Here is a 21906-nt window from a genome sequence, read left to right as displayed (position 1 = left end):
TAGGCATGATAACTGCTATAGGTTAAAAGCATGACACCCGCTATAGCTTAAAGGCATGATAAACGCCATGGTTAAAGGCATGATACCCGCTGTAGGTTAAAGGCATGATAACTGCTATAGGTTAAAGGCATGATACCGCTATAGGTTAAAGGCATGATAACTGCTATAGTTTAAAAGCATGACACCCGCTATAGATTAAAGGCATGATAAACGCCATGGTTAAAGGCATGATACCCGCTGTAGGTTAAAGGCATGATACCCGCTATAGGTTAAAGGCATGATACCGCTATAGGTTAAAGGCATGATACCGCTATAGGTTAAAGGCATGATAACTGCTATAGGTTAAAGGCATGATACCCGCTATAGGTTAAAGGCATGATTATCGCTATAGGTTAAAAGCATGATAACTGCTATAGGTTGAAGAAGAGGTCAATGGAGGCAGGAATATTACACAAGAGAATGTATACGCAGGAGAGAACTGAGAACCAGGAATTTAAACGAAGCAGATAAACCATAGACAAGAATTAAAGAGAAGACTACTGGAAACAAGAACGAGGGATAGAAGTATGAACAGGACGGTAGAGGAAACCAGGAGTAAAATATGCAGCAGAAAGACAAAAAAACTATCCAGAAGGCTCTATAAAGGACCCAATTGCCCTTAGGTCGTTGCCTCCTCAGGTAAAAATACCCTCATACTTTGAGGATCAGCTGCTGTTTCACTAAGGAAACTCCTCATGGTGGGGCTGACGCGGTTCTTCCTTCCTCTTTGTTTGCACTTGGAAACATCGAAATCATGATTTTATGAAAAGCAAAAGAGAAGGTGTTGCTGGAGATCCCTAATGATATTCTGCATAATTTAAAAAAGCAAGAAATTAGTAAAAAAAAAAAACAAAACCTGGCAAGAGAAAAGTGGAAATATAGAGAGGGGCGTGTGGATGAATTCTAATGCAATCAAAATGCTGTAATAATGGTAATAACGGAATATATTCAGGCGTCAAGCGAGGCACTGAAGGAACGGGACCCGGCAATGCCAGAATTTAAATTAGACATAGGCGGATAATTCTTTTTCCTTTTTTTTCAAACTAAGGAAATGGAATTTTTAAGCAAAAGGAGAGAAGGGGATTAAGAAGTGGCAGGTTCTCAGCCCTCTGTCACCCACCGAATCCCATTTAATCACAGAGTTTAATATTAAGGGGGCCGGAGCGTCTGGCACTGGGGGGAGCAGGGATGATGTATGTGGGAACAGGGGACATACCACTTGGGTTCAAGGCAATTGTGAAGAAGTGTTTCAATTACCCTTACCAGAGTCTTTTAAGAATGCGGAGTTTAATTTGATCTGAAATGTCATCTGCGTCTTGGCGAGCAAAATGTCCGCCTTCCCTGATTCGGCTGCTCTCAGAGCCCTTGGAGATCAGTGTCCTCCTTCCCACCCTTCCATTTAAACCTTTCTTCTTGCTTTCAGGTGGTGCTTCTTGGTCGTTCATCGTATGTCCTTTATATCCTACAAAGATCTGCTCTTCTTCTAATTTTCCCAGCTGCAATATATATATACTCACATACATCCATGTATTTATATATGTGTGAGTATATATATATATATCTATATATATATATATAGATATATATATATATATATAGATATATATATATCTATTTTTGTATGTTTGTAAATATATATATATTGCAGCGGGGAATGTCACCAAACGAATGCCCTTCCAAGCGGGTCAGGGCTCGTACATGCGGACGCCACTGTATCAATACATGCACAAAAGTCCTCACCAAGTTTGCGGTAAGAAAACAAGCCGCACCAGCTGCGGATGTAATTCAATCCAATTTATTGGGCACAAAGACTTTCTTTGTGCCCAATAAATTGGATTGAATTACATCCGCAGCTGGAGTGGCTGGCTCGTTTTCTTTCTGCAAACTTGGTGAGAGCGTTTGTGCATATATATATATATATATATATTTTTTCGCTCCCATTTTCTTTCCTGAAAGAAAATCAGCATTCGCGGGGGGCATTTGAAGAACTTTATTCTCTAGCAACAAGCAACAATCGTTGTTGCTTGTTGCTGGAGAATAAAGTTCTTCAAACGCCCCCCGCGAGTGCTGATTTTCTTTAAGGAAAGAAAATAGGAGCGAAAATAAATTGCGGAATCCACTGCCGCATACACGCACCCGCCCGAGAGTGCTTCACATGGAGGTGGAACAAGAGCGATAATATATATATATACATACATATATACATATATATGTGTGTGTATATATATATATATATATATATATATATATATATATATATATATATCCACACCCATCCCGGTATGTAGATTTCGAATCAAATCAGGTACAAAGACTCCAATATTATCGTCTATCTTCTACTGCAACCTGTTCACCAAGACGCGTTTCGATCAAGCCATGCGTATATATATATATATATGTATGTATATATATATTCACTTAAAAAACCATAGGTTTCACACATGTTATAGTTAGGTGGATGTTTCACTCGTAAAAAACCAATGAAATTCCCCCGTTATAGTTAGTTCAGATAACTATAACTCGCGCACCCGCAATCCACTGCTGATGACGTCACATATTACATCACTCATGACATGGTCAGTGGCATCACTGATGACATCACTGATGACATCATCCTTGTGATAGAGTGGCGGCCGCGCGAGTTATAGTTATCTGAACTAACTATAACGGGAGAATTTCATTGGTTTTTTACGAGTGAAATATCCACCTAACTATAACATGTGTGAAACCTATGGTTTTGAATTTGCAAGGTTTTTTAAATGCTAATTCCTAACTATAACGTGTGTGAAACCTATGGTTTTTTCAGTGAATTTGTACGTTTTTTTAAATGCTAAGTTATGTATGTATTATTATTTTTTTTATATATTTATTTTACAATAAACTACGTATTAAAAAAATGTTAAAAATGTTTTTTTTTTTTGTTTTTTCACCGCACCCCCGCGATTTAAAAAAAAAAAAATTAAAATGTTTTTTTCTGCCTTCGGGGTCCGTCAGGGACCCCTGACAAAGGCTAGGGGGTCAGGAACTCTCTACCCTGCCCCCTTTTCACGTTCGCCACCTTCCTTTTTCACTCTCGCACTGAAAACAAACAAAATGCGGCCGACACTTCCTGATTTCGACCGATTCGAACGTTGACTAACATGTAACCACCAATCAGAATTACGCTCGCGCACGTTAGGGTGCTCGCACGGTGCGCGCACGGTGCTCGCACGGTGCGCGCACTGTGTGCAGCTATAGATATATATGTGCTTTTAACTGCAATTTTCTCAGGAACTACTGAACAGATTGACTCCATATATGCAAAAGGCACATCCCTGAGCTGAGGACTACCTCTCTGCCAAATTTCAAGTAATTCTGTTCAGCCGTTCGGACTGTACCTTGGACTAAAGGTCCCTATGGAAAATTGCATGGGGAAAACGCGTTTTGGGACCCCCCTTTTTTCTCAGCCCCCGCTTGACGAATCCCCCCGAGACTTTCAGGGTAGGAGCGGAGCAGAGCGCCCCACCTATTTCAAAAATTTCGCGAGGATTCGTCAACCGGCGCCAAAGTTATTCCAAATAGAATGTTGCGGATTTCCTATGGAAACACGGTCCTAACTATAACTATCTACTGGCGACCGCCAGTAGATAATATATATACATATATATATATATATATATATATATATATATATATATATATATATATATATATATATATATATCATGATAAGCCATCATGGAGTGTTACTGTGTCCAAGCTGAACTTCACACTTCTACACATGAGATGATATAAAGGGACCCTATTCCAGTGTCAGTGCCTCTGAGGAGATTCAGTGCTTCAGACAGTAAAACATTTATTAGTATAGAAAGCACATTTTCCAGCCTGTGTTACTATTGATGCCAGTACTTTCATTCCTTAGCCTAAAGCTCCATCTTTGTAAATAACATATTCAAATCACAACTATCAGCCAATGAGATAGTTTCTGGGATGATGCCATAATGAATTGACCTGTGATGCAAGTCAGAGAGGAGGAGCCGTACGGGTCAGGGAGAGAGGACTGTGAGGAACCACAAGGTCATGCCGTATGGATAACCACAGGGGAGTTAGCGAGAGACGTTCTGCAGCTGCGGTTGGAGGCAGGGTTGGTGAGGTTGATGCTAGGCCCATCACAAAATGGGCTGAGGGATGGAAGGTGATCATTGGAATTAAAATGAGAGTTCGGAGTCAAATTATTTACTGTGTTGCTAAATGCTGTGATTGTTAAGATCAAAGTTTAATCAAATTTGAATGGCTCATCTTGGTGAACCCAGAAGATTTGAGATTGATCATGGATGAAAGTTGATACAACAGGCCCCAAAACCTCTGCCTTTGCTTCCGAGGTGAGGTAGCAGTAGAGACGCAATTATTTGATGTGTTGAAATAAATGTGACTGCAAAGCAAAAATGCAAAGTAGTCTCACACAATCTACCCCAAATTCTTTTTTTTCCCATAAAACCAACAGCTTGAAATACATGTGGGCTAGCAATTCTTGTGACACATTAGCTCTGGAGCTAAATGTGTGAGAGCAGGAGGGCTTGGTGGTTTGGTCTTTTGTGGTGTTGTGGAGTTCCCAATCCTGAAATTAAGGTTATCACCCGGCACCATTTCATTTCAGAAAATCAGACCCGGGTACCTCTGATAGGGGAATTTTTTGTGTGCTGAGGGACACGTAATCGCTTCAATACATAACTGATGCAGTATAGGTATTATGATAGCTGATCTGGTAAGGTTCACAACCTGACAAAGCTCTTGGTGATGCCGAATTGAAGAACTTCTTGCTAGAAAAAACACATGACCAAAGCATAACCGGGGGCCTGTTTTAGAGTCGACAAGTTGGGATAACATTCTAAACTGAAATGTCAAAATAAAGTACTGCCTGTAGTAGTGCTGAATGGAGCAAAGTTTACCTGTAAAAAATATGATTCCGGTGAAGAAAATCGGGCCACATTTATGGCTTGGCTCCAGTTTGGCTGGACATGCGAGCAAGTAATTTCCCCCAATGATAAATTTGATACCGTACCTTGTGGGATTTACTGTCCCATTCAAGGTTCATGAGGCCAGAATGAGCGATAACCTGAAACATTGTCATTTATAAGGGCTTTTGGGGCTTGGACCACGCCAATAACTTACGGGAAGTGCCCAAGGGTAAGGCCAGGACCTTTCACATTGTTCACTGGCTGAACGTGTATGAGGCTCATGCATTGTCAGAAGCCTGCTGTCAGAAAGAACAGGTGCGGAACAGTGATCAGCATTTCTGAAGGGTGTCAGACAGGGGCGGCTCCTCCGCTAAGGCACAGGAGCTTTGCCCCACTGGTTTCAGAGCAGTGCAGAGGAAAAATAAAATGATAATAACGAGACGTTATATTTGTTGAATTTTTTTCTCTTCCTGGGTGCAGGGAGGGCGGAGTGATGAGCACACCTTTACTCTGCATGACTGTTTGGCCAGCTGTCTTGGTCCGGCAAAACAGTTTTGCGCACTTTACATCTTCCCCACCAAGCTTCATTACACAGCCAGGTGGGGGACATGCCCAGGCTCCCTTTCCCCACCTGAGCGCCGAACCGCATGAGCTATGCCTACACTACTGAAGATCCAATTTAACAATAAGGTGCCAGCTGAAACAGTGTGAAGGTACTAGTACTTTCGCCACGCTATGAGGCCATGCAAATTTTGGAATGCACGCTATAAAAATCTGCCCAACATAACATAGGATCAGATCTTTTCAGACACAGTATGAGGTCCTCTGCATAGGGTGGCACCCTTTTGAACTCCGCCATCTTGTTTGGTCAGAAGACCACCTTAAAAATAGAGCGCAATAGTCAGTCATGGATTGGGTAACTGCAAAATTGAGGCATACGAGGTAATAGGACCCTTCCTTTACCTCATTGTTGACCAGAAGAGCATATGACAGCTCGGATTGTGTTAATGAGGAAAGGTCTAATGTTCAGTAGGTCTCATTGTCTATATTGTGGAAGTTTGATATTTTGTGGCCCTAAACCCAAGGGGGAGCAGCACACTTCTCTCAGGCAGCTGTTCTTTTTTCCTGCAAGCAAGTCTATCTCAATAATGAGAGGTAGTGTACATAGAACACTGAGGTGTGTGAGTGAAACCCAGGTACAGGATCCCTGATGTGATGGAAAGGGAGACGATCATGTAGCAGAGAGAGTACCTTGAAGAGTGTTTGTTATTAGTTTACATCAGTGCTTTAAATAGCACTTTTTTGGTCGAGGGACCATCCGGTCTGCCGAAGGCAGAACCGGAAGTCCGGAGATTTAATGATTCTTAGAGTGGCTACTTAGCCCGCCTCTCTTTTTGCTTCTCCTCCATTGGCTGGCTTCCTAAACGGAGGCCAGCCATTGGAGGAGAGAGCCGTCCCTCCAAATAGGCTCCGTCTTTTTCAGATTCAGGGGCGTGTTCCGTGCTCATCTTTCCACGTTTTAGCCACGCCCTTTTTTAGGCGTGTTTTTCTCTCCTCCAGCCAAGGGCAAGAGGAGAGAAAAGAAAAACACGCCCCCGAATCTGAAACCACCGCTGCGTTTCTCCGAGGCATTTCTGCTTCGCCTCGGAGAAAGGCAGTGGTGTGCTTTTTTTTTTTTCTGTCACTCTTCCTTCTCTTTGTCTGTTTCCCCTTACTCTCGTTTTCGATCCTCTCGACTGTCTTTCTCTCTCTCTCTGTCTTTTCTCCTCTCGTTCTCCCTTTCTCTAACTGTCTCTGATGTGAAGACGATGCTCCCACTGCCAAAATACGTAAACAATGCAGCTGATCTCCTGAGATTAGGGGGGCATTACCTGTCCCGTGATCACATCACACAGGCTGATGCAGTGTTTAATCTCCGTGCTCTTGCAGTGTTTGCCTAATGCCATCGCTACAGGACAGAATAATGGTGCACCAGGGAGACAGATGCACCGCCAGGAAGATGGGTCTCACGTTACCATGTTCCTACTTCATGCAGAGTCCTGAATTGTTGGACCAGGAGCCCGAGACTTCTGTTTCCGAATGAATGGTTGTTACAGCGGCGCAGGGAAGAGCCTGGACCCTTGAACAGAAGGCTTGTTGTTGCGGGGCATTACAAGCTCCCCCTGAAGTAAGAGTACGCTTGCTGATGGTCCAGCCTTGTAGGTACGGGGCCTGTTCTTGAGGCAGTGGGTCGGCTCTGTTGCATTTCGCTACATAAACAATCGCCATGCGCGTGCCCCCTGGATAGCGAAGCCCCGTCTTAAGTGTGCAACACATGCACAGCAGACCTATCCGTTCGAACCCGAAAATCAAGCTTTTCTCCCAGCAGTACTACTGTGGACGTCAGTTGACCCAAATGCCAGGCATAGCGGAAGTGACATCACATGCCCTTTGACCACCAAACCCTGAATGACATCGCAAGTGACCTTTAACCAGATGATATCACTGGAGTTGACATCATGAGATCTAACATGCTGAAATCACAGCAAGTGGTATCACAGAGATGGATGGAATATTATTAATAACCAGGGCTTTAAGTGGGATGAAAAAACTGGGGGTCTCTCAAATGGGCGTGGCCAATGTAATTAAGGGCGTGGCTTATAAACACAAGCTAAAGATTTGTGCTTGGCATAGTGTGTCGCACAACTTGTATTTTTGCTGTTTGTAAGTGCATCCAGATATATGATACAACAAGTAACATCACACCTACAACAAGTTAGGACTATTGGCTTTGTCAATGGTTCTTAGTTGCTTAAGATAAATAAGCAGCAACTCTGTCTGGCTTGTTGTATTTAATATTGAAACAGCTTCTACTTAAAGCCCTGGTGACACCACGACAATGTTGCTGCTCCTGAGTTTCAAAAAGAGAAGGGAAATCCAGAGAGAAAATGACTCTCTTTAAAGGATTTCCCTTCCCTACAACGCTCACCTGGCATGACGTCATGCCATAACTTCTCCACTAGTGAGAAGTGAGCAGTGTGAGCAGCGCACATCGGTGTGCCTGCTGTCACTGCAGTCTGGAAAAAAAGACCGCCTGTGCCAATAGAAATGACAATGCCATTTATTTAGGGATACAAAAATGATAAAAAAATAATGAGCAATACCAATAGCTCTACCTATAATATTGCCGAGACCATTGCATTGTAAATGCTTGTTTTATTTTGAGAGGGAGAGTACCTGCATTTCTCAAGAAAAGCGTAATACTTTTAATTGCAGAGTACCAGCACTTCTCAGAAACAAGCAAGCTATTCTTGTACAAAGTACCTGCACTTTTATTTCTCCGTCTCAAGCACTGGTATATATTACATATGGTTAAACTTTACATTATTCACTATGGATACCAACTATTCATAGCTACTAAAGGCATGCAAGGGTAGCTCATGGGATGCTTGCAGGGTAATTTAACATTTTTATTACACAAACTAGGTTTTAGTGAAAATTTCCAATTATTGACTGTCGCATAATTTTCCCCTTTGACTTTGCCAGGGGATTTTAAAAAAAACATTTTTATTTGTGAGTGGCAGTGTTTCTATGAGAGTAGATGTGTCATTTGTCACAAGCGTACTGTTGAACAGGATGTGCACTGCGCTTCATATATTTTCCTTGTGACTTTCAAAGTGGAGAGATGGTTCTGGCATGGGAGAAAGGACAGATATGTCAAATCAGTACACTCACACACAAAAAACATGTTTACAGTGGTGGCACAAAAGGTTTTTTTATAACGTTTTTCAGGCTTTGGAAAGATTTTTGAGGAAAATGTGGAGTAGGTAATATTAAAAGAACAGAAAAAGTTACTAATACTGTTAACATTAGGAACAGAGCAACCTTCTCAGATTTTTCAAAGTTTTTGCAAGAAATTTTGAAAGGTCACAAGAAAAAGAGCATCACACTTCACATACACCTTAGGTGTGCATCTATAAAAATGTTTATTAAAGATTATTTAAAATTCATGTGGATTTAAAAGGGGTTTAAAGCCTTTATAGGTTGGCGGCAAGGCGAACATGTTTTCTTGTCCACTCCTTCGGGATTTCCGGTTTTGAGGGAGCGGGACGGCACATGGTGCGGAGACGACCTTTGAATGAACATTTATCTGTGTTGTATTCTGTATCTGTTGATGGTCTACTAATGAAAACACACGAGGGCTCTAGAATCGTATTTATCATCAACTTCTGTGTTTGTTTTTCTTTATGGCTATATACAAAATGGATATTTAGATGGTATTTTACTGTGCTCAGGGCAATGACAACTGGTAATTGCTTGCCCCAGAAATACGAGCCAAAGGCAAAGGTGCATAGTGAGGGGGAAAGGGCAATTAACAGCTCTTATCTCTCAAGAGCATATGGGCAACAAGAGTTGTTTATTGGTCCCCTAATCTCGCCATTTTGATTGGCTGAGGTAACCTCAGCATGCCATTCAGAGTGCTAATTAAACTTCAGGCTCCTTAGAATTCTGCATATGCCACTGCTTTGTAGCCAGGCCAAGAACGCCGCCATGTTGGATAGGGATAAGGCCCAAACCTCCTTGGAGCGCCCATCCTTTTCTATCTCCTAGGCGGCTCAGCGCCTGCAGCCTCTCTTGCCGCGCCGCTGTACTGCTTTTCCCAGCAGCTCAGCGGGCGGCAGCGTGAAGAGCAAAACTCAATATTTCTGTGTTTAAAAAGAACAAACATTGGAGCAGATTTGACTGGGGGGAATTCAGGTCAGCCATCAAACCTAATTACTTCAGCGCGCGTGCCGCTAGAAAATGACAGCAGCGTTTGATATGCAGTCATTTCTTGAGGGGGGGGGGGGGGAGTTGTTGAGGGGGTGGGGGCTCTCTCCATTCTTTAGCTCTTAACTCTCCCACTGAGAAATCAGACGCAGTCTCTGAGGAACAGTGAATGGAGGCTTTGAAGAGCTGCATGTAAATGAGGGAGATGAAGAATGGAGGGAGCAGGGACTCTATGCCTACAGCTCAGTGAGTTAATGCGCATGCTACGGGGAACTGTGTGCAGTCTGTCTATTATGGGGTTCATTCTTGGTGGCGTTTCTTCCTTTCGTAGTTAATAAAGTAAGTACAATTGAGTGTGGTGTAAATACCATTTGTGCTTTTAGACTTCTGGATTTACAGTGCTACACAGTGGATAACTCTCTGCCTCAGCATTGGTCAACAAGCATTGGCAAAGCCAATAGGCCTGGCCATGTCAAGCTAGTGTGATGATTATTTTTTGTAAGCACAACACAAAAATAAAAACAAGAAATAAAGCGGACCATGCCACTGCCTAAATGTAGTAACCACATTTTTGTGAGGAAATTGTAATAAAAAAATTAACCGTAACATATAATGTTAATAGAAGAGAATGCCCCGGTTACTTACCGGTAATCTTCATTACTCCGAGTCCTAGTCTTCCTCGCCACAGTATAGTTTCCCTTCCCTCCTGCCCCTTTGTTGGGGGCTTCATGTTCTATGGCTTTTGTTTGCAGGTCGTAGGTGTGTATGATGACTCCTTTTATCCTATTGGTGGAGGAAATTGGGGGCCATGTTGGAGAGATGGAAGACTAGTAGACTAACTTATTTTGTTTGGAGTTTCTCTGGGAGCCTAAAGCTCATGTGTTAATTACTGTTGCGAGGAAGACGGAAGAGGAGGTATGCTTCCTAGCAAGCATGGGTACTTTCACAGGAAAATAAGTTGCGTAGTGTACAAAGAAATGTATTATTGGCTTTGAAGGATTGTGACCTGAAGATAGTTAAAGCATACAAGAATAATAAAGAAAATAAAAAAGAGGAATCATTGATAAAGTATGGTATTAGCCCACCAACCCTGGCCCTGAACTGTACTTCTTTTTAACCGGATGTGCACATCAAAAAAACATGGAGTCATTCACATTGCAAAGAACCAATGGCTGAGATGAGTGGAAGCAAAAAGTGAATGACAGTTAAAGAGACCTATGAATAAAGAGGGTTGAGCCAATGCCCCCCATGTGTGTACTGTTTATGTTTTTAAGTACACGAGGCTGGTAAAAAAAAAAAAAAACAAAGCTGCCTCTTGTGCCATGGATCAGAGCCAGTTTGGCAAATCGCAAACCCGATGTATATGCCCACACGGGCTCCTTTACTGCTCACTGTGCATGTGATCAAGGCCACAAGACGTGGCCGAAACGCGGCAGGGACAGCACTTTATGAAATAAATCTTTATTTTTGGCACCAGGGAATCCAGTGTCCGTATCCATGTTTGTGCACGACTGCACTTGGACTGTTGTTTCAATATATATATATATGATCCTTCGTGCATTCGTGTCCTACTGAAGGTGCTCTTAGGGTCAGTAGTGGTGAGAGGGGAGGAACAGAGATAAGAGGGGGTGAGATCTAGAGGGAAATGTGCAGTGATGACACAATGGGGAGTGAGATCTAGAGGGGACGGTGTAGTGGTGAGAGGAACGGGATAGAGACCTGGGGGAGTGAGACCTAGAGGGGATGGTGTAGTGGTTCGAGGGGCGGGATAGAGACCTTGGGGAGTGAAATCTAGAGGGGACGGTGTAGTGGTGAGAGGGGCGGGATAGAGACCTGGGGGAGTGAGATCTAGAGGGGACGGTGTAGTGGTTCGAGGAGCGGGATAGAGACCTTGGGGAGTGAGCTCTAGAGGGGATGGTGTAGTGGTTCGAGGGGCGGGATAGAGTCCTGGGGGAGTAAGATCTAGAGGGGACGGTGTAGTGGTTCGAGGAGCGGGATAGAGACCTTGGGAAGTGAGATCTAGAGGGGACGGTGTAGTGGTGAGAGGGACGGGATAGAGACCTGGGGGAGTGAGATCTACAGGGGACGGTGTAGTGGTTCGAGGGGCGGGATAGAGTCCTGGGGGAGTAAGATCTAGAGGGGACGGTGTAGTGGTTCGAGGAGCGGGATAGAGACCTTGGGAAGTGAGATCTAGAGGGGACGGTGTAGTGGTGAGAGGGACGGGATAGAGACCTGGGGGAGTGAGATCTAGAGGGGACGGTGTAGTGGTGAGAGATACGGGATAGAGACCTGGGGGAGTGAGATCTAGATGGGAACGGTGTAGTGGTGAGAGGGACGGGATAGAGACCTGGGGGAGTGAGATCTACAGGGGACGGTGTAGTGGTTCGAGGAGCGGGATAGAGTCCTGGGGGAGTGAGATCTAGAGGGGACGGTGTGGTGGTTCGAGGGGCGGGATAGAGACCTGGGGGAGTGAGATCTAGAGGGGACGGTGTAGTGGTGAGAGGGGTGGGATAGAGACTTGGGGGTCTAGAGGGGACGGTGTAGTGGTTCGAGAAGCGGGATAGAGACCTTGGGAAGTGAGATCTAGAGGGGACGGTGTAGTGGTGAGAGGGGCGGGATAGAGACCTGGGGGAGTGAGATCTAGAGGGGATGGTGTAGTGGTTCGAGGGGCGGGATAGAGACCTTGGGGAGTGAAATCTAGAGGGGACGGTGTAGTGGTGAGAGGGGCGGGATAGAGACCTGGGGGAGTGAGATCTAGAGGGGACGGTGTAGTGGTTCGAGGAGCGGGATAGAGACCTTGGAGAGTGAGCTCTAGAGGGGATGGTGTAGTGGTGAGGGGGACGGGATAGAGACCTGGGGGAGTGAGATCTAGAGGGGACGGTGTAGTGGTGAGAGGGGCGGGATAGAGACCTTGGGGAGTGAGATCAAGAGGGGACGGTGTAGTGGTGAGAGGTACGGGATAGAGACGTGGGGGAGTGAGATCTACAGGGGACGGTGTAGTGGTTCGAGGGGCGGGATAGAGTCCTGGGGGAGTGAGATCTAGAGGGGACGGTGTAGTGGTTCGAGGAGCGGGATAGAGACCTTGGGAAGTGAGATCTAGAGGGGACGGTGTAGTGGTGAGAGGGACGGGATAGAGACCTGGGGGAGTGAGATCTAGAGGGGACGGTGTAGTGGTGAGAGGGACGGGATAGAGACCTGCGGGAGTGAGATCTAGAGGGGACGGTGTAGTGGTGAGAGGGACGGGATAGAGACCTGGGGGAGTGAGATCTACAGGGGACGGTGTAGTGGTTCGAGGAGCGGGATAGAGTCCTGGGGGAGTGAGATCTAGAGGGGACGGTGTGGTGGTTCGAGGGGCGGGATAGAGACCTGGGGGAGTGAGATCTAGAGGGGACGGTGTAGTGGTGAGAGGGGTGGGATAGAGACTTGGGGGTCTAGAGGGGACGGTGTAGTGGTTCGAGAAGCGGGATAGAGACCTTGGGAAGTGAGATCTAGAGGGGACGGTGTAGTGGTGAGAGGGGCGGGATAGAGACCTGGGGGAGTGAGATCTAGAGGGGACGGTGTAGTGGTGAGAGGGGCGAGATAGAGACCTGGGGGAGTGAGATCTAGAGGGGACGGTGTAGTGGTGAGAGGGGTGGGATAGAGACTTGGGGGTCTAGAGGGGACGGTGTAGTGGTTCGAGGAGCGGGATAGAGACCTGGGGGAGTGAGATCTAGAGGGGACGGTGTAGTGGTTCGAGGAGCGGGATAAAGACCTGGGGGAGTGAGATCTAGAGGGGACGGTGTAGTGGTTCGAGAGGCGGGATAGAGACCTGGGGGAATGAGATTTAGAGAGGGCAGTGTAGGGATGTAGCGAGAATGAGTGGTAGGGAAAGGGCTTGCGTGGCATTAGTAGGGTGTAAGCCTCAGTGTGAATGTTCATTATGCTTCTGCCGTGTGCTACTTCTCTTTAATTCTTTGAACTGCACATCTGGTTGGCCTACTGTGTTCTCCTGTCACCTGTTTTTCACGCACTGTCTTCTAAGCGCTCTGACATCCTATGTTGGATCAAGAAGCGCTATACAAGAAACAAACACATGATCTTGCAGGGAGTTAAGTAATGACAAGATCATTTGTCTTAAGAGAAGGGTGTCGATGTTTTTCGGAGGATGAGTGGCAGATTTTTCCCTCAAGGGAGTTTCAGGCCCTGTGTGCAGCAGGAAAAAGTATCTTATCAAGTTTTCTAAAGTAATGTATCATATGGTCTTCGTTTTACAGAAGACACCAGGCCAAAACACCTGGGAGTCTTTTCCAACAAGAAATCCTAGTTTTCCTTGCTTTTGGTATCACAGGCACAACTCAAGACTTACTTTCAGAGAAGTGAGTGTACAAGGAAAGGACAGCTCGACTAGTAAAACAGTAAAGAGATGAAAGACTCGAAGGTCTAGACCAAAGTTTTATAGAACTAGCAAAACTATGAGCTCGATACCACCAAAAAGCAAAAGTTATTTTACTAAGTCTCTCGGAGACACCGAAGTAACACAGGTGTCTGATGCGGGTCCTAACAATTTAAAGACATAACATTGATAAAAGAAATATAGGGCCCACTTGTAATCACTGCACCTTGCCCTCAGAGACACACATCATTACACTGTCAGTTGTGATGCATCCTGGGACTTGTAACTTGGAGATAATGGTGTCCATGGGCTCCGCGCTTTCTAAACTTCATTGGCTTCCGGTGAAGACGCGGCTTGTTTGTAAAGCCCTGGTCTTTTGTTACAGGATTTTTAGGAGAACAGGCGCAGATTACTTGCATTCCCTTATTTCTCCCTATTCTCCTTCTAGATGTCTGAGGTTCTCTGATGCTTTATTAGCGAAGGTTCCCAGAGTGAATAGAGTTCGTTGGTGGGCAGCTCTTTTAGCTCCCTCGCACTGAAGTTGCGGAACTCTCTTCCTCGTCAGTTGAAACTAGGCAATTCAAAACTTTTGTTCCAGAAGAGCCTTGGCTTTTTAGATAGGTTGGTCTTGGTTCTGAGCTGCTGTGACTTTTTGGGACTTTTGTGGACTGTTTAGCGCTGGAACACTCCTGTTGGAGTAGCCATGCGCTTTATAAATGTCTTTCATTCATTCATCCAACGTAAGTTTTCATGATACCCACATACGATAAATGTGTATATGGAAACCAGGCATCTTTAGAAAATGAACTAACTATTTAATGGAAAGATGGTAGAATCAGTAAAATATGTTTATAGCATGCTCAGATTTGTGATTTGATTCTAATGTCTCCAAAATATGGTAAGCATCTCTCAACTTTGTTCCAGAAGACAGAAAACTCTTTGTCGGTATGCTGAACAAACAACAGTCTGAGGATGACGTGCGTCGGCTATTCGAAGCGTTCGGCAGCATCGAGGAGTGCACGATACTTCGAGGGCCCGACGGAAACAGCAAAGGTGGGATATGGATTCCTTTTGTCTCCTTTTGGACACCCAGTGAGTCAGAAGTTTGATTGTCATCCTGTCTGTCAATGGACTACCACTTGCCTTCAATTAACCGGTCCTTCATTGGACATTCACACTACCTTACTGATCCATAACACATTGACATTAATACATTGGTCCAAGCACCTGCCAATACACATGCGTCATCAAGAGTTTATGAAAGGAAGCGCTAGTACCAAGCTCTTAGCAAGGAGCTACAATCTCATTTGAATAGTTACATATTTAGTATAATTTACACTTTGTTGAATTCTCTATGGTCTTTTAATGCTCCCTTACATGTCTTGTATGCACCTGCCATGTCACATTTAAGGAATATTATCCAAGCTGGAACATTAAGTACAAATTAAGGGGTGGTGAGGACAGAAAGCCAGATGCAAAGCTAGAGGTAGGATGCAGTCCCCATGTGCCTTTCCCTTGAAAATTAGCATTAAAGTCAGCGTGGTCCTTTGAAGTGTTAGACATAATTCCGAATATTTATGTAAGATATTGTCTTTTTGAGGTACTATGTCTGGTGCAAGGAGACAAGGAGGGTTACAGTGCTGTATTGTTTTTAGTGATTAGACTGGCACCACTTGTCTTCCTAGTTTTTCAGATACCTTTCAAAAAGACATTATAGTTCAACATTAACTTTGTTCACAAAAAGAGAATAGGCATTAATTTTATGACCTACAGTAGGGATAGTTGTTAATCAGACAACAAAATGTGCCGGCAACGCTGTATGGAAAAACTTTCCATACGTTTGTCAGTCGCTTCCAGTGTTCAGTCTTGACACACACATTTTACGCAACCAGGCAGGGCCGGCTTTAGCGCTGGTGGCGCCCAGTGCGACAATCACTTTTGGCGCCCCCACATCCCATGACCACCTCCTCGGATTCTCTCCCTACCACCTGCAAAAGTGCCCCTCATCTCTCCTATCATTAGATATTGCTAAACACAGCACCCCCTTGAGGTCACAGCACCCCCCCCCTCCACAGGTCAGCGCCCAGTGCGACCGCACCAGTCGCACTGCCCTAAAGCCGGCCCTGCAACCAGGCCCAGTGATGTGCCACCTTCTCCTAAGTTGGGCTTGTCTCTGCTTCTGACTTTAATTCTCCAAGATAGAAATTGATTGTCTATGAGCCAATCAAAATGGAGGATAAGCGTACTGCACAGCTGCCTGGTTTACAAATTGTAGCTGTTGTTGGTCACCTAAAATTCCTTTTCATCTACCCCCATCTAAAGACCAGATCAAATGTTGATGGTGAAAACAACAATGAAATCAACCACTTTGCTTTTAAACCCACTCAACAAGATGGAACTAAATTAATTACGTAAAGGCACAGGGGCAGGGAAGTCTTAGAAACAAGAGTTTTGATGCAGGGCTCAAGTGCATAGTTTAGTTCAATAAGGAACTAACCCCCCTTCTTCAAAATGTGTGTACCTAACAGGATCCCCAGTTCTTTTTCCATCGCTCCCATTGATGTAAGTTATATGTATTCTTCAACTAGTTGCATGTAAAGCGCGCTGTGCCCTAGTGAATAGGTCCGCGCTGTATGAGCACGATTAATGAGTATGTCAATTTATGATATGTTCTGATGTATCATGCCATGTCATACTATGTTGGTCTATGTTGTTAGCAGGAGTGTCATTCTGGGTTTGGATAATGCCGAAATAAAGATGTCAATTGAGTCTGGTAACAAAAAAACATGAATTTGACAGATGAATGGATAGCAACCAATCTTTGCGGAAGTTAAAAAAAGGGACATGCAATGGCTCCACCCATTGGTCATACCCTTCCATTGTACTGCAATGGCAGAGTGTGGAGCAGTGGCCGGTCATGACCGCTGCTGGATGAGTTTACGATATGTAAGGTCTTTTAAATATTGCAACAAACAACAACATCAATTTTACAACATACGATATCTGCCTTCCCTACGCTCCACTTCTTAGTCAGAAAAGTAAGCATTTATCATTGCATGTGTTTTCCTTGGTATTTAAACAGCAAGCACTCAGCCAGGATAGGTGCTGGAAGAAAATCAACTTTGTGTACTCAACTGAGAATTGCGCAATTGCATTTGATACACACACAAATGTAGATACAGGGAGATTGAGTGATTTTCCCAGAATCACACGATGTTAAGTCAAGGGACGTGAAGCTAGGATTCGGACTAGGCCCCAAGGTTCCAAAATCAGCAGCTCTAGCCGCTAGGACACATCTCCTCCCTGTGTGCTGGGATATGCCTAAGCACACTTGTAGTTTTAGTTCTCGAGGGGTTATGGCTATGCTTGCTATGAGCCTTTGAGTGCTCAGCCGCTTTGCTAGCATTCCTATCCTACATGGGCATAAACTAAGCGAGTTATAATATACGGGCGTAAGTGAATACTAGTCACAGACATTGCTGAGACGCTTACTTTGCTACTACTGCTTGGGCGCTTTCTATAAACCATTTAAAATATGTAAGTATACAGTTAGGAACCTGGGGGCATATCAGCAACACCCGGCGATAATTATCGCTCAGCGCTCTTAGGGTAACGTGGATTTTTATCGCTGAGATAGCGTGCTATTAGCAACGCTTATCTCCTCAGCGATAAAAATCCTCACGCTAACTGCCTAACGTGAGACTATCGCTGGAAACCCGGCGATAATCTCACGCAATGTGGCGTTAGCTTGCTGATAGGGACTCACAAACTTAGCCATGATATCCACCCTCCATAGGATATCATGGCTAAGTCAGTCCTGAAGCAGGCGTAAGAAAAGTAGCGATAACAGGGGTTATCGCTACTTTTCCTGCCGCTATGCTTCATAGCGTGGGGCTTGATGATAGGAGAAATGTCGCTTAGCGACATTTCTCCTGTCATGTTAGGTCAGGTACGCCCTAGAGATGCAAAGCTGGGCGTTAGGAATCCCCACGCTAATGCAAGGTTTCACGCTTTAGCGTGGCCTTGCTAATTAGGTGATAAAATTATCGCCGCTTTTCGGCCGAAAACGGACGCAAAAGCGGCGATAATTTTTTATCGCCAGCTTGTAAATATGCCCCCTAGTGTAATTGTATTATATTTTTTAACTAGCTGAGCATGTTATCCCCAAACGTGTTTCATTCACTAAGCATGCCCTTTGGAAACTGCATATTTGTGTTCCATGCCCCCCCTTCTGCACTACTTCCGGGTGACCCATGCACGTGCAAGTTCAATGAGCAGATCAATCCGGGACATGCACGGTAACATATTGGTAAAGACCGGTATGCACAGGGTTGCGCTGTGTGGGTATTTATATGTTTTGTATTCCAGTAACACTCCTCCCATAGAGCAGACGAGCCTTAACTCATGTGAAACGTTCACGTCTGTAGTGTATTCAAGATGTACACTACGTATACGTCGATGTCACCTATGTATAGGACAGTAAACATGCGCTGTATTATGCCTATGCGTATATAATGACATTTCTAGGCATAAGTAACGTCCAGAGTTGCCGACGTTCGAGCTGGGGAATGAGGTTTGAGTCTCGGCATCGGGTCAACACACCCTATGACTCTGGGCAAATAACTTAATGCCGCAGTGCATACAAAAAGCAAATGTGTCCTTGTGCAATGTAACTGGTGCTGATGTAAAGTGCTCCGGCACCTTCAGGTGGAGGTTGCGCTATATAAAACTACAAAAAATAAAAATTAAAAAATAAGGGGCATATTATCAAGCACGGCAATAAAATTATCGCCGCTTTAGCGGCAGAAAACTGCCGCTAAATTAGCAAGCCCATTATCGCCCCTTTAGCGGCAGTTTTCTGCCGCTAAAGCGGCGATCATTTTAACCCCGTTTCTTGATAATATGCCCCTAAGTGAGGTGTCTTCATGGTCAAGGCTTTGAGAACTGGTCCAAATTAAACTCTGAAAACCTAAAGTAGTTTTTGTTGAACTAGCAGATCCACATGAAGGCCTTCTAGTGAAATGAATTCCTTAAAAAAACATCCCCCCTCAAAGAGCAGTTCCAGAAAAATGCACAGCAATTAAAGATGTATTAGCTGTGGTTCAATTTAACATTGAAACTTTAAGATGCCTGGTGTCCAAACATTGCTCTATAAGGTGTTCTATTTTAGAGAAAAAAAACAATCTCCGATTAAACTAGCTCAATAACAAAAACATCTTGTACAGTAGCTGGGCCTGGAAAAATAGCCCAGAAAGCATTGTGAAGTGTGCTTCAGAGGACTGCTGGAGGGGTGCTGCCTGGCTCTGTCTCGAAGACACCTCTCCTTGAAGACACGGGGTCAGGCAGCCATCCTGGCGGTACTGTTCCATAAGGTGTACAGAAAACCATATGTACACTGCAGCCTGTCTTCATACTGAATCTTACAGCATCCTTTCCAGCAGGTACCTTTAATCGTGAGGAGTCTGTCACTAGTGAAGACCACCTCCTTCCAGGTCATTATGGACACTGTTTCCAGTCCTGAACGTTCACGTGATCACCTAATGAATTCTGGGTGTTGTAGTTTGGCTGACGCCCAGTGGAGTGGGGAATTGAATGGAGGAAAACGTCTTTTCCAATCAATCTTTAAAACCTACACAGGTGTTGCTCATGAAATCCCCCCATTAAACATATTTTTATTTATTTAACATTTCTTTATAGCACAACTGCACCCGGCTGTTCGATATTATTACAAAACAGAATTAAATCATTAAAGTCCGAGTTCAAATCTTTGAAACAACCTGAGCCACTTCTGCGGGACCAACAAAGTCTTTGCCCATTCAATACAGAATTGAAGAAGCATTTTTAGGTCAAGTCTACCAGACAGGGCAGCTGTCTGGTTGATAAGGACCTATGGTCAGCTTACCAAGAACTTACAGTGAGCTTAAAGCACGCCCATTGCTTTCCATTGGTTGGTTTTACAGTCACTCTCATTTGCTTCCTTATTTATTAGCCTGACTTGTCCATCTCATGTTTGTTCCTCCCCGGGAGCATATCCTCTTTAATAGTATCCAGGGCCTGACTGGTAGACCAAAACTGGCCCTGGCAAAATGCTCGGCCGGCCCCCGGCCGGAGGGGTGGAGTAGCGGCCGAGCTGCTTGCCAGGGCCGGTTTCGGTCGATTTTGTTACAGGGGACTGATATTGCTGGCTCCTGGTAACAAAAGTGGCTCCTTAGGGACTTAAAACCGGCCTCCACCCCGGTGGCCCACCGGGGAAACACCCGGTGCCTGCTACGGCCAGTCCGGCCCTGCTTTTATCCTTCGACTGCTCATTTTTAGGGAAGCGACTTTCTTCTTTTTGCTTTAGCACTCTAACAGAGCACATGTGTTTTCCAGCTGTCCTTCTCGTGTGCTTCTCTCCCCGTGCTCTCACCTCTGTGCTTCTCTCTTGTATTATTCTCCCCCACGTGCATCTCTTCCTGCCCTCAATCCTTGCTCCCTTTCACGTTTTTCCCTTTTCACCCTCCAAAGTCTTATTTTTATTTCTTTGTTTTAGAAGGTTCTGGCAGCAAACTGCTGGTGGTCATTTCACTATGTAAATAAACACATTTTTGTGCTATGTCGCTTAGGTAAATAAAAAAGATTGGCACCAGATTTGCATGCACATGTCATTGTGCATGCATATGGCTACAAAGGGACGCAGCTACCAGCAGCAGTGCCACCGCACTTTTTCTTTTCCCTTTTGTTAATGCTGTACAGCATTTATTGATGCTATAAAGCATGTATAAAAGGCACTGGAAGAGTCAGTAGATCTCAACGGTGAGACCTATTGGCCTCGCCAATGCTTGTTTCCAGGAGTTTCTTGCCTTCTGTCATTGCATCTGTGGAACTGTCCCCAACTTGCCTCCTCCCCTCAAGAAGAATCAGGCCCTTACAACAGAGATCAGGTTTCCTCACACCGTCTGTCAAGCCCTGAGGTAAAGATCTGACATCTGTACCCATTCCTTACCATATTATGAGTACCCTCGATCAGTGGCGTAACAAAGGTCCCTGCAGCTCCCGAGCTGCGGGGAGCAAGCTCCAGGGGCACCCTTAGCATAGTACCCTGACCTGAAAGCTCCTGGTTAAGACCAGTGGAGGTCTCCTCCGTGTACCTAGGGCCCCCTCAAGTTTCCTAACAACACTACCCTTGATCTGGGCTGGAGTTCTGAGAGGGCCAGAGGATAAAATGCAGGTACTATATCAAAAGCATAAATAAAGAAATTTATGATTGGAATGTGTAATTTATACAAAATCTCACCGACAAGCAACAGGACAGGGCTACACACCGCTAAACAGAACATTTTACCAGAGCATGTCAACATGTCAGGATGGTACATTCAATATAGCTTGGTACTCAGCCTTTCATCCCTGGGCTCTTCTCACTGAGGGGGACTATTAGCCTTTGAACACCACTACTGTCACACGTGCACTTGACAATTTTATGAAACCCAGAAGTGAGTAAAACTATACAAATCATAGCATAAACCTACACAGGTGTTGCTCATGAAATCTTCCCTCTAAACATGTATTTTTATTTACTTTACTTTTCTCTATAGCACTACTGCACTCGTTGAATATTAATCCAAAACAGAATAAAATAGGCAACATAAAAAAAGAAAATAATTATAAAATATATAATAAATACATAAATACCAAATGTAATAGTATTTTAATCTAAACCTTTTGTTCTAGTTGAAGCATAAAAATAAAATCATTGGTCAATCACAAAATTGTGTTTTGTCAACGTGTAAAATATTGATACACATTGCCGCGTCCAAAGAATCGCCACAC

At 44.5% G+C, this 21906-nt stretch overlaps 1 protein-coding gene across 8 annotated transcripts in view; it reads left to right on the top strand.

Moving 5' to 3' along the window:
- The window catches only part of CELF4 (CUGBP Elav-like family member 4), a 1309605-nt gene that overhangs the window by 987081 nt on the left and 300618 nt on the right, over positions 1–21906 (top strand). For 7 of the 8 annotated variants that reach the window (XM_085629010.1, XM_085628985.1, XM_085629003.1 and 4 more), the window contains exon 4: positions 15022–15150. In XM_085629010.1, the coding sequence (XP_085485136.1) occupies positions 15022–15150 (129 nt within the window). The remainder of the gene's footprint in view (positions 1–15021; positions 15151–21906) is intronic. The other variant, XM_085628957.1, reaches the window with a different exon arrangement.

Source organism: Triturus cristatus, chromosome 2_1 (assembly GCF_964204655.1).
Source record: "Triturus cristatus chromosome 2_1, aTriCri1.1, whole genome shotgun sequence".
NCBI lineage: Eukaryota > Metazoa > Chordata > Amphibia > Caudata > Salamandridae > Triturus > Triturus cristatus.
Note: the sequence above shows the minus strand (reverse complement) of the source record. Positions and strands in the feature narration are given on the sequence as shown.